This window comes from Trachurus japonicus, chromosome 15 (genome assembly GCF_045865225.1).
Source record: "Trachurus japonicus isolate A0001 chromosome 15, Traja_1.0".
Classification (NCBI taxonomy): Eukaryota; Metazoa; Chordata; class Actinopteri; order Carangiformes; family Carangidae; genus Trachurus; species Trachurus japonicus.
This window is the reverse complement of record NC_140921.1, coordinates 6,427,385-6,440,304: the sequence shown is the minus strand read 5'-3', so window position 1 is coordinate 6,440,304 and position 12,920 is coordinate 6,427,385. Positions and strand designations below refer to the sequence as shown.

The following is a 12,920-nucleotide window of genomic DNA, read 5'->3' as shown; positions in this document are numbered from 1 at the left end:
AATCTATATTATTTAAATATTTTAACCACTTTTTTTCCCCCATTTTTTTTTTCATGAGAAGCCATCCAAAAGTCTCTCTGGTTGCTTTGTCATTCCCTGCTCTCCTCTCACTTTACAGTCACATTTGGCTCCTCAGGTAACTCCAGGTGACTCTTGTTTAGATGCTGTATTATCTGAAATAGGCGGTAGTCTGGCATCCGGCCACCTCTTGAGGAAACAGCTGGTTTACTGCAGGCTGGCTTTTCCTCTCCACATCTCCTCCTGGGACACAAAGCACTACCTCAGTGCACCTTGATGCTACTAATGCTGACGTGCACTTTTTTTTCTCTTTGTCCTAATTTTGCAGGTCTTTTGCCAGCAACAAGACCATCTGCCTTGCCTCTAAATTAGGGAGTGTATTTATCAAATGTCCTGTGATGGGAATACTGATCCGGGTTCTACGTTGCCTTCCTTTGCAAGTCGGGGAATAAATGACAAGGTCAAGGATATGGAGATACGCACCCTTCTCCCATCAATATTCATTAACTTTCTGGTGGGATATGAAATGGAAAATTAATTGTTTGTAAGAGTTTGGTGTCACAAGTGTTGATATACTGCGAGTTTGTGCGAGGAGGGTGTTTCTGGAGGTCATATTTAAGGGATAGTCATGTTTCTTGGTGTTTTCTAATCTAGACAATTAAAAGTCATCAAATTCCTGTCTGTTCAGTCTTCAAATGCGTTTCCAGTCTGATCAACATGAGCTGCACAAATCTACTAGTTTAATGCTCCAAGGGACAGTAAACAGTGTTAGCCTGTGCCTCGCTGTTAGCCTGTGGGAAATTGGTTTGGCTTGTTGTTATTCCTGCTGCTTGAGTTGAATCCTATTATAGATCGTTTTTAACCTCCTCCCAAGGGCCAAAGTAGGAATATTGATTGGCTTACACAAAGAACCCACAGTGAGGAAAATGAAAAAGAAGAAGAAGGAAAAAAAACTAATATTGATTTTTGACAGTTTGTTTATAATTAAACCGCGGAATAACTAACTGCACCGGAGGGAAGTGGATGAATGAGGATTATGAGGATATTGCAGGATGCAGAGCAGGTACAGTACATGCAAAGTCATTGGTTTTGCTGCTCATCGTCTTCCTCTTTGTGCTCACATTCATGTCTTTCACCACCAGCTGCGTGGTGTTTAACAGAGCAGATGTGCCATAAAACATGTGCGTTATTTCTGCATATTCCCTGTCATCACGGCCATTTTTCCAGACAAGCAAAGAGAGAAAGAGAGAGAAACACACACACACACACAAACACCAGTGGAGCCTGAGAGCATGGACAGTGGAAGTCAGAAAGAGGGGAATTAAATGTGAATTAAATGGGCTTTAGTAAAAGATTATAAAAAGATTATCATTTTTGATTGATGTTTGGTGGCCCCTGCTGTTTTAGAGCTGCTACTGCAAATGATACAGGAACATAAAGTTCAAGAGAAACATACTTTGTGAATGTCAAGGTTCATTTTTGACCTTGGAAATAGCTGTTTTTAATCCGAGCACAAGGTTTGAGCTTTCTGTTATATCGCTTGGTCTTCATTTGTGAATGGATTTTGTTCAGGATTATGAGGATATAATGATGGAAATGTGATTGATTGACGTCTTTAGGAGATAACTTAAGTAGTCAAGGTGCAATTTTTTTCTGTCATTAGATATAATTGGTTTGACTTTGAGAATAAATAAATCTAGAAAGACGTGAGAAGTGAGTAAGAAAAAATATAGGAATTGGAAATGTAATTCAAATATTAATAGCTATAACTGTTCACACTGTATATTTGTATTATAGAACATATAAAAACAAAGCTACATATGTTATGAGGAGCTTTAGGGGAGATTTAATTCAAGCTGGAGATGGATTTGGATCTCCATGCGGGGTCAGAAGTTCAGTCAGGATTAATAATTTTATGCATGTCACAGGAGACAACATGTGTCACATTTGAAAGTGAATATGGTCGGTCATGTAAAGGCACTGGGTCATCGGGTTGGGAATCAAAGATTAAGACCAAATTTGAGAAAATTTGACCCCCCTCTGTGTTAATGAAAGCTGACCGCTACTGGAGAGAGTTTTGAGAAAATGAATATTAGATTACTGTTGGGTGGAAATAGATTTAATTCGTTAGAAAATGAGACATAAAATGAAGATTCCCCTCATAGTTTATTTAAAAGTAAAAATCTGTAAAGTGTTAGTCTCAAAACGGTTAAAAACTAAAGCCGATGAAAACAGCTCTACGAATCAAACATTAAAAATGGAGTCCCTTTTTAAAAGAGAGCGTTTCATTCCTGCAGCCACTTAACATGGGAAAATGTTCCTTTCATGCAGAGACCGGAGATGTTACTGTCCTGGTGTGACCATAGTTACAGTTGTGATGACAACAACTACAGAACGATCCCATCCGCCGCTGCCAAGCCATGTTCATTTGATTTAGGGTGAGCTGGAGTCGGAGGGGAGTGGGCAGGACGTGGCCGGTGTCCAGGGGATTTCCTCGGCCTGTGATTGATTCCTATCTGCAGAGCTCAGAGACACATCGGCTGATCTGCTTAATGAGAAAACAAGTAGGAGAGATGAGACAGAAGGGTATTGTTGCTCTCAGATTATGACCCTTTCCTTTAGCCCGAGCAGACTTACAGGATTATTATCTCTGTCATCACACAAAGAGACGGTTTGAAGCTTATGTTGTTCTGCACCAGGAGACACAAACATGTTGTTTTTTTTCAACTAGAGACTGAACTTGCACCTGGTTTACACTAGATGGTAGCAAATGGCAGCAGCAGGTCTTTGTCATTTTCCTATTAAACGATTGTTTTCAACGCTGATGTGGGAGGGAATCTGCAGAAAATTATCTTCAATCAGTCTGTAGACAAAAAAACAAACAAAAAAAATTATACAAAGTCCCAGCATCATAAAAAGATTAAAAAAGCATAAAAGTGGCAGAAAGCAATAACAGAGAGTTATGACATGGAGCATGAAATTATTGAACTGATGTTCTCATCTGGACATACTGAATGTTTGAGAAAACAAATAGTGAAGTAGGTTTGGTAATCTGACTTGTTTTTGACCTGAGTTCTGATTGGACAAAATACATCAATTGATGACACTAGAGTCCCAACAGAGGATCATCATGCTCTTGTGATGGTTAGGCCATTATATACGCAGGAAACCAGGATGATTGAGGTCAATGGAGAGCACATTGAAGATGTACAGTAGATGAGGTCACTTGGAGCCACAGTAAGTAAGGATGGAGGAGGAATGAAGGACCTGAAAAACAGACTTTCAAAAGCAAGAGGTGCATTCATCAAGTTGAAAAAGATTTGGAAGTCCGAGAGCGTCACAAGAAGAAGGAAACTGAGGCTGTAGCTACAAAACGCTGGTGGTGCCGGTGGAAAACTAACAAAGGCAAAGAGAATCGATGTGTTTCACAACAAGTGTTTCAAGAAGAATCCTCAAGATCCAATGGCAAGACCACATTAGTGCAGAAGAAATATTAGACTATTAGAAGGCGAGGAAGTGAAGATGGAAGATGATACTAAGACAGGACCAAAATAACAACGACAACATCGCAGTGACCCTGAAGGGAAAAGAATAAGAGGAAGACCAAAGACCACCAGGAGATGTACAGTGGAGAAAGAAAGAGAAGAGAAGTGGAGATGCTCTGTGGAGGCCTTATGTGCCACTAAGACACAAAGTGGATAGGTAACAGGTAACATTAGCTTGTTATAGTATGTAGTTTTGAATTTTGACCAGGAGGGGTCAGCAGTGTTCAGGTTTTTAATACAGCAGCTACAGGTCAGGATGCTGCATGAGGAGAGAGATATTATTCATCTGTCTCAAGTTTAACATTTCACTCATGCCAACGACTGCTCTCTGCACTTTTTTATTTTTATACATCATCCAAAATTGACTTGCTGATGTTAGATTGTAATTTTTTTTTTTATTTAAGACTCTTGAGCAGCTGGTTATAGACGTCCACACACTTAATATATGTTTTACTAGTCCCTTCAAACAAAAAACTGGAGATTTCTAAAGATCCATAGGTTCAAAAGCAAAATCACAATCTAGATAGACATATGGTCATTTATTGACTGATAAAGAGCCAAAGGTGATGGATGTTTGTCTAATGTATAAGTAATTATTTATAGTGTACTTCCTTCTGTTTCACTTTAATAACTTCTGAGCACATCCACTTTAACAACCGGATTTTTTCTTTCTTTCTTTCTTTTTTCTTTTTTTTTTACAATGTGTTTGTTAAAGGATCAGTCTTCTTCGTGACTTGCTGTTGAATTGCCGGTCTCAATCCTCCTGTGTTGCACACTGCTTGGACACAGATAATGACTAAATGCTATCTGTACACATAGTAGAAATGTACTTGCTCCTTTGTGTAAAATGTGAATTGCTGTTGGCCTTGTGCTGCATCTGCCAGATACAGTATGTTCCTGCACTAATGATTTAATGCCCCTAAGACACATTCCTGTACACATGGTACTGTACACAGGATGTCAGAGTCTTCATCTAATATCATTTCAAGTCAGGAAATCACATTTTTCCACTTGTTGCATTGATGAAACACACACGCAGCCAGCGTCATGTATGCAATCTAGGCATGTTGTGTAGAAAGCAGCAAATCAAATTCCTCTGGTATCTACTGTATGTCTGGCCACTTGCAAATGGAGTATTTGGTTTTTACTCCAATGAGAATTCAACACAATAAAACAATGATTTTGCAAACGGTGCAGGCTGCATGCAGCACTTTCGATTCCAGCTATGACGACCTGACAGTATTTTTCATTGATGAAACTGCTGCTAAAATCCCCAATTGCAACACAGTCTCACAAGTGCAGAGTATTACTCTCTACTCACACACTTGCACGGCAGTGAGGTAGAAAACGCCTTTTCCTGAATAGGACTAACAATTGAATTTGACCCTAAGTAGATCCAAATTCCAGCTCTAAATGATGCTTATGCTTTTCCCAGTGATGATTATGAGCTTCACTGTTCAGTAAATCTATTGTAAATCTAATACTTTTCCCACATGAGATCACAAACTAAAAAACAACAGCCTATAAAATGAGTTATTTCTGTGCAATGTAAATGTTTTTACTGCATAAACTGCACAGTGCTGCACCAAGCGTGGTCATGTGGCTAATAGGCTAAGTAATATGGCATGCAATCATCTCTTTGAAATTCCACACATGCCTCACATATCCCTGCATTCACCCCCTAAGGCATCATCTTTTATGGAGTTGGCAATTGGCCTTTATTGAGTGGATGAATGTTCATATTTCTGCACCTGGACTTTCAGCAAAGGGGAGGAGGAGGAGTTGGGGGTGAGGGGGGTGAGGGGGGGGCATGTAGCTGGCTCACATCCACATTTGCAGCCTTTATTTTTCTGCATAAGAGAAAAGGGTCTGCACACCTGTTTCACTGCATTTTCAACAGTTGGACGTGCACAACAACAGCAGCAGCAGCAGCAGCAGCAGCAGCAGTTTGCAGCTCCACCTGGGCGTTTACAGCGAGCCTTGCTCAAGGGCACCTTGGCCGAATGAAATGCTTTTAAAAAAAATGTATTTATGTATCCACACCCACACCCACACCCACCACCACTCGTATATTCACCCACACGGCCGTGCCCCCCTCTCCTCTCCTCTCCTCTCCTCTCCCCAGCTCCCTAAACACCTCCCTACTAGTCTGGGCTGCGTCGCACTCCCCAGTCTGTCTGTCACACACACACACCAGGCTCCGAGAAATCTGACGTGTTTTTCGCATTTCCTGCACCAAGAGAGAGAGAGACGGAGGCAGAGAGCGAGAGAGAGAGTCGGTGGAGGCAGCCAGCCAGCCCAGCCAGAGGTATGTTGTCCACCACGGGAAGTTGAGCTCGACAGCAGCCAGTCAGTGGATGAACCAACCCAGGCCGTGCAGCAGCGAGCAGGAGGAACTAACTAACTAACTAACCCCTCCGCCCTGTGCCTAGGCTACCTACTTACCTACGTAGCCTGTCTGTCTGCCTACCTACCGCCTCAATCTGCCCCTCCTCTCCTCTCCTCTCCTCTCCTCTCCTCTCCTGCTGCGGTTCTTCCCACCCAGCCGCTGTCTGGTCGCAGCGGCTCCCAGCAGCAGCAGCAGCAGCTCAGACATCTGGAGCCTCCGACCCCAACACGGTGCAATGCTGCAACACAGCCCGGTAGTGTTTCTGTTTCCACCGCGGTGCCCCGCTGCTGCTACAGCCACCGGAGTTTAGGCTACTGACTGAGGTAAAAAAAAGAAAAGAAAAAAAGAAAAGAAAGCATGACAGACCGACTCACATCTGGGGCCTTTCTTTGCTCATGTGTTTTTGTGCTGACTGTTGTTACTGGAGCTCTTCATATTTCTTCCGCTGACTTCTAAAAAGGAGGCTGCTCCAGGTTAAAGGACGTTTCTCTGCAGCTGCGGTTTATTATTATTATTTTATTTTGTAAAAATTGGCATATGCTATTCGACAAGAGAGACAGAAGATAAATGAAAGGCGGCACAGTGTATCGTTTTCTGTGTTAGCGTTTTTTAATTTTTTTTCATTCTCAGTCATACTGAACCAGAGGGATACATATAGGATAGTAGGCTGCTACATACAGGCTGTGCCCGCGAGGACCACCGGTTGAACAGAGCCGTTATTCAGCCCGTTAGAGCACGAGGAGGTGCGTTATTGTGAAGTAGAGGAGGAGAAGGAGGAGGAGGAAAGGTAGGCTGTGTGTTTTTCCTTTTTTTTTTGGAGGGGAGTGTAAACAAGTTCCAGTTCAACTATCAAGTGTTTTTTGTTTTTTTTGGAGAAACCGTTTCGTTTCCCCGCCATGGTGGTCTTCAACGGGCAGCTGAGGATCAAGATCTGCGAGGCTCTGAACCTCAAGCCCACCGCCTGGTCCCTGCGTCACGCCGTCGGCCCCAAGACGCAGACCAGCTTCCTCCTGGACACGTACATCGCGCTGAACGTGGACGACTCGCGCGTGGGCCAGACGTGCACCAAGCAGAAGACCAACAGCCCCGCGTGGAACGATGAGTTCACCACGGACGTGCACGACGGCCGCAGGATCGAGCTGTCCGTCTTCCACGACGCGCCCATCGGCTACGACGACTTCGTGGCCAACTGCATCATCCAGTTCGAGGACATCCTGCACAGCAACACCAAGCACTACGAGGACTGGGTAAGACACACACACTAAGACACACACACACACACACACACACACACACAGACACACACACACACACACACACACCTCAGTGAAGGTGCCACAGTGGAAAAAGTACAGTAGCCTACTTTATTAAAGCTGCAAAGAACAAAAAAAAACACAGTTAATAAAAGTCCTGAGAGACCAACACTTAAAGCAGAAGTAAGCAGAATATATGTGTTAATATAAGTCTTAAATAGTTATATGTTCCGACAGCAATCACTTATAGTATAGAGTGTTTGGTCTGAAACACGGGTCTGTCAGTCACTCTGCTCTGCTGTAAGCCGAGGAGAAAACTTTCCTTGTATCCTACAAGCTTTATCCACGACGTGACGTAGGGACGAGGGCGGGGACTGCTAACTCCATCTGCTGAAAAGAAGTTAGCCAAAACGACCGGATCGCTTACTTCTGCTTTAATAAAAGTCCTGAGAGACCAACACTTAAGAACCATGAATATTAATATATTTGCACTGAGGTAAACCTAAAAAAAGGGCAGAAAAATAGGAATATGCACCAATTTCTTGCCTTAGATAAAGTCTTCAAACTGTTTTTTCTTTTACAGTAATTAGGGAGGAATATCAGATTAGCCAATAATGCAGAGAGCACCTAACTTAAAGCAGAAGTAAGAGGAATATATGTGTTAATATAAGTCTTAAATAGTTATATCTTCCAACAGCAATCACTTATATAGAGTGTTTGGTCTGAAACACGGGTCTGTCAGTCACTCTGCTCTGAGCCGAGGAGAAAACTTTCCTTGTATCCTACAAGCTTTATCCAATGAGGAGAGAGAACGGCATAAAGGGGCAGTCCTCTCTGTGTGTGCAGCCAAGGGATGCGCGTGAATGTGGCGACGTAGGGACGAGGACGGGGACTGCTAACTCCATCGGCTGACAAGAAGTTAGCCAAAACGACCGGATCGCTTACTTCTGCTTTAAGAACCATGAATATGAATATATTTGCACTGAGGTAAACCTGAAAAAAGATCATAACATTTGAGTATGATGAGAAAAATTGGTATATGCACCAATTCCTTGCCTTAGATAAAGTCTTCAAACTGTTTTTTGACACTAATTAGGCAGGAATATCAGATTAGCCAATAATGCAGAGAGCACCTAACTTAATATTGCAATTCAAATCGGAGAATCCCACGCTCTAGGACCTTCAGACTGGTTAGTAATCCAGGATGAACCCAACGTCTGATGGATAAACGTCTTAAACAATGGTATCATACTGTGTGATCAATAAAACTTTAGCTCATCGTCTCAGGTTTAGATGATTAAAGTTGCAAATTCACTCCTCGAACCTCGGCTCCACTTTGCTTGTACTAGGACTTCACTTGCTCCACCTGACAGCAGCAGCAGCAGCATCATTCCTCTGTGCGCTCCTATTGGCCAGTGTCACTGAACACATCACAGGAGTTGTCAAACACCAGGAGCAGGCAGATGAATCTAACCATGCAGGTCTGAGTCCGGGCCTTGTGATGTTTCCCAGATGCAGTAAATGGGACGAAATGAGCGCTTGATTCTTACTGTTGTTCCTGTCTTGTCTGTTGGGGTTAAAGATCACACAAAGCCATGCAATTTCCGATATATTATCAGAAAAAACGATTAGTCCATTGATTTATCAGCAGTTTTGATAGTCGATTAATGGTCAAAATCATTTTTCAAGCTGTAGTACTGAACATTTGCTCTCCCTGAGATTCTTAATTTCTCTCTGAGTTAACTTATTTATATTAACACATTCATTCATTTTATAGTGACGTGTGCACACATGGCACATACACAGGGTTGCAGATACACAACATGACTGACTACACACTCATAAACACTGACAGTACAGCTCCTATTACCTTTGTTGTGCTCTTGTTAGCTGAACCAGTGACCCACAGCAGTGCTGAAAAAGAGCCAAGAGTTGGTGTGTGTGTGTGTGTCTGTGTGTGTGTGGGGTGGCCACACACACACACATGATACACGCAAACATACGCACACAAGCAGCATGAAGAATCTGTTCATTGTTGTCTGAAGCCGCTGAAGCAGACGAATGTTTGAGTGTATTATTGATGAGGCCATCAGGTCCATTAGAGATGGACGCAGAGAGAAAGAGAGAGAGAGAAAGAGAAAGAGAGAGGGAGCTGGAGAGAGAACAAGATGAAAGAGAGGAGGAGGATGATGAAACAGGAGGAGGACAGGATGGAGGAAAGAAAAGTACAGCTCCAAGCATATTCCTCACGGCGGAAATCTTTAAAGACTTGCAGGGCCAGAGACGGTCGGTCAGGGCTGCAGCAGGAGCTGTGTGATGTTTCATATGCTCTGACAGTAAAGGTTCAGTTCTTGGCTTAAGATTTTTGGAAGAAGATGAAAGTGAGTCTTTGTTGCCACTGATGTTCTGGTGGTGGCTTTAATTATCCAGAGTAGAGGTTAAGTCATATCTCTGATCCGTTTTAGCGACCTATGAGAAAGCCTGCTGAAACTTTGTACTCATTCTTCTCTTCTGAGAAAAGGTGAACGTGTTGGTTTTCAAGTTGACAAGGTGCTCGTCTGGATTTCTTTCAGAGTTTTCTAATTGGTTTAAAGGGATACAGTAGTTCACCCAAAATTGAAATTTCACTCATTATCTACTCCCCCTCATGTGGACTAAGGGCTGGGAGAAGTTTCAGAGTCCTCCGTGGCTTCTCTGAGTTATTACAGGGGGTCTCGGCGTAGCAGTACATGTCCATATAACGGTTGCAAATGGATACCAACTGTCTTCGTAATAAAAGACACACCAAAAAACATCCAAATACCTCCATGCTGCTCGTATGTAATGTCCGTCTTGTATTGAAGCCCCGAAATGCGAAATTGTCCCGAAAAAAATTAAATAAGTCTATATTTCAAGCTTGTTTTGTAGCAGAAGCTTCTCGAAGCTCCTCTTCCCGGTTCGTCAAATTTGGACGAACTGGGAAGAGGACAGACCCTGGTTTGTCCAAATTGGACGAACCGGGAAGAGGAGCTTCCGCTACAAACAAGCTTGAAATATAGACTTATCTAATTTTTTTCGTGACAATTTCGCATTTCGGGGCTTCAATACAAGACGGACATTACATACGAGCAGCATGGAGGTATTTGGATGTTTTTTGGTGTGTCTCTTTGACAGTTGGTATCCATTTGCAACCGTTATATGGACATGCACTGCTATGCCGAGACCCCCTGTAACTCAGAGAAGCCACGGAGGACTCTGAAACTTCTCCCAGCCCTTAGTCGACATGAGGGTGAGTAGATAATGAGTGAAATTTCAATTTTGGGTGAACTATCCCTTTAAAGTCAAGAAGAGACCATTACACTGGTGGTGTCAGTATTTAATGTCTATATTCATTCAGTGGAATGAAAGGAATTTTTTGATCAGTCTCCTCCGAGCTTCGCACCTGGTGTTGGTGCACGTTGTAAAGGCGTTCCCATGGACGTTCCAGGTTGAACATGTCTTGACTGAAGCTGCATCGTACGTTACGTAATCTCAGACAAAGACAGACTTGACATCACAATGAGGGAACCAAACAGTCTGCAAAGTGTTTCTCAGTGAGTAATGCTAACGTAAGCTCGGCTCTGCACTGGGTTTGTCATCCTGAGCAGTAGCTGAGGCTCTTCAAGATAATGTCTCTGACTCTTGGCACTCTGGCAGATTTAAGGAAAATACCAAAACTTCAGGGTGGAAAGCAGTTGTTTTTGTGAGGAATAGGGCTGGAAAAGTTTGAAATCAGACTTGAGCAGAGAGAAGTGACTTCCATTAACGTCAATACAGGCCCTGTACTCTAAGGCCTCGACCACTGGTGGCTAGAATATATACAAAATAGTTGAAGATTGCAGATTTAGAAGTAGTAGAAATAAAGGTATCAGTAGAGGAAATGCCTGCAAAAATGCAAGATAAAATGATAGGAAACATTAGCCTAATGGTGTAGCTTGGTGAACTTGTTTTGTTTATGCAAATGGAGATGGTCAGTCAGCTCTGAAATGAACAAATAAAATCATCTACTCTCCCTTGGAAGTCTGCTATGTAGCTTGCTAGCTCAGCAGTGGTACGACCACTCGGTCTCCATCCTTCCATCCATTCTCTTCCGTTTATCCGAACTCGGGTCGCAGCAGGTCAAGCTAAGTAGTCCAGATGTCCCTCTCCCCAGACATGTTTTCCAGCTCCTCCTGGGGATGAAATATATAATCTCTCCAGTGTGTGTTCTGGCTCTACCCCGAGGCCCCCTACCAGTTGTGGTAATAATTAAGTTAAACCCAACAAACAATGATTTGATGATGGTGGGCGGTGATTGTTTAAAATTGCAATAATACAAAATCACAGAAGTCCTGGAGGCTCAGTTTCTGCATCAAGCTGCGTTCATCAACCACCTTTGATACGTTTCCTGTAGTTATGTAGAACCTAGACCTGTTTTGACCTGCTTTATAATCAACAAGATGCAGAAATCTACCTTTTTATACAATGTGTGAGCTTTCACTTACTTCACTGAACAGAAGGTTGAATAGGAGATGTTAGAGCAGAAAGTAAGAAAGAGAAAGAGAAGTGACCACGTGGTTTAATATGGATCTAGTCTATGGAGTCTAGCCTCTGTTTGTTCATCCTCTGCCAAATGTTACTGGATTTGTAGGATGTGCTCAGAAGCATCTCCAACATGTGCAGTCCAGAGTCAACAAATAAAAAAATGTATTTTTTTTTCTTTAAGTTATTCTTTCCAAATATAAAACATATTCCACATAAATGTACAGAGAGATTATTTATCTTCTTCTCTTCAGTCCATTTTGGATGTCGGCTTTCTTATATGAGAATACCTCACTGCAATAAAGATCGTCCCTGATGATGTTGTGAAGAGAGCTGACAGAATGCTCCTTTGATAATATGAAAGGAAGACTTCCACTAAACTTTACCATTAGCTTGATGGAAGATCATTTGGCCTGAAACCAGACTGTAAAACAGGGGCTTCTGAATACAAGGCCTGATTTATTTGTTATTTTTGGGCTCAAACTAGGTTGCAGATTTGTGTCTGGTAAGTTCCCATACAAAAGAATTTCTTTTTTTTTCTCCTAAGAGACTTAAAGGAATATGTTTGTGCGCTTAGGAGAATTAAGATCAAGTTTCATATAAAGTCACAAGAACATGGACCACAAATCATAAGAGTGCATTCACTGCCCGGTCCAGAGTTTCATGGCAATGCCTTAGTACACAGTGATGCTATGTTGCAGATGTTTTACTATTTAGAAGAGAGGGAGTATATTATATTGAGTACAGACATTTTTCTTTTCTTTTTTTTTGGAACTTCCTAAAGGGATAGTTCAACATTTTGACAAATTGGCCCATTACCATATTCCCTATAGTTTTAGCAGTAGGTTCATTACCTTTAATTGTTGGTGCGAGCTATTTTTAAAACGGTGGAGCAGAGCCGCAAGCTGCTCAGAGCTACGCTACGGAGGCTAATGGGATTTTCTTGGTTTCACCCATCAAACTCGTCAAAGTTGTTACCTGCAAATTCACCACGCTATGAGATAATGGAACATTACGAGATGAAGTTGTTCCCGTTGGGGGCAGTTTTTCATCAAGCAGTCTCCGCATTTGCCTCGAAAACAACTCTGTCTGGTAACGTTCTGTTATTATCTCATAGTGTGGTGAATGTGCAGGTCACAACTTGTCCACCAGAGCGTTTTGGAGTTGTTGGATTGT

General features: G+C 42.3%; 1 protein-coding gene across 1 annotated transcript in view; it reads left to right on the top strand.

Annotated features, from left to right (window-relative positions):
- Positions 1–5,830: 5,830 nt before the first annotated feature.
- The window catches only part of LOC146973116 (protein kinase C epsilon type-like), an 86,365-nt gene continuing 79,275 nt past the window's right edge, over positions 5,831–12,920 (top strand). The window contains exon 1 of the mRNA XM_085799371.1: positions 5,831–7,199. Coding sequence (XP_085655497.1) covers positions 6,849–7,199 — 351 coding nt within the window. The 5' untranslated portion in view covers positions 5,831–6,848. The remainder of the gene's footprint in view (positions 7,200–12,920) is intronic.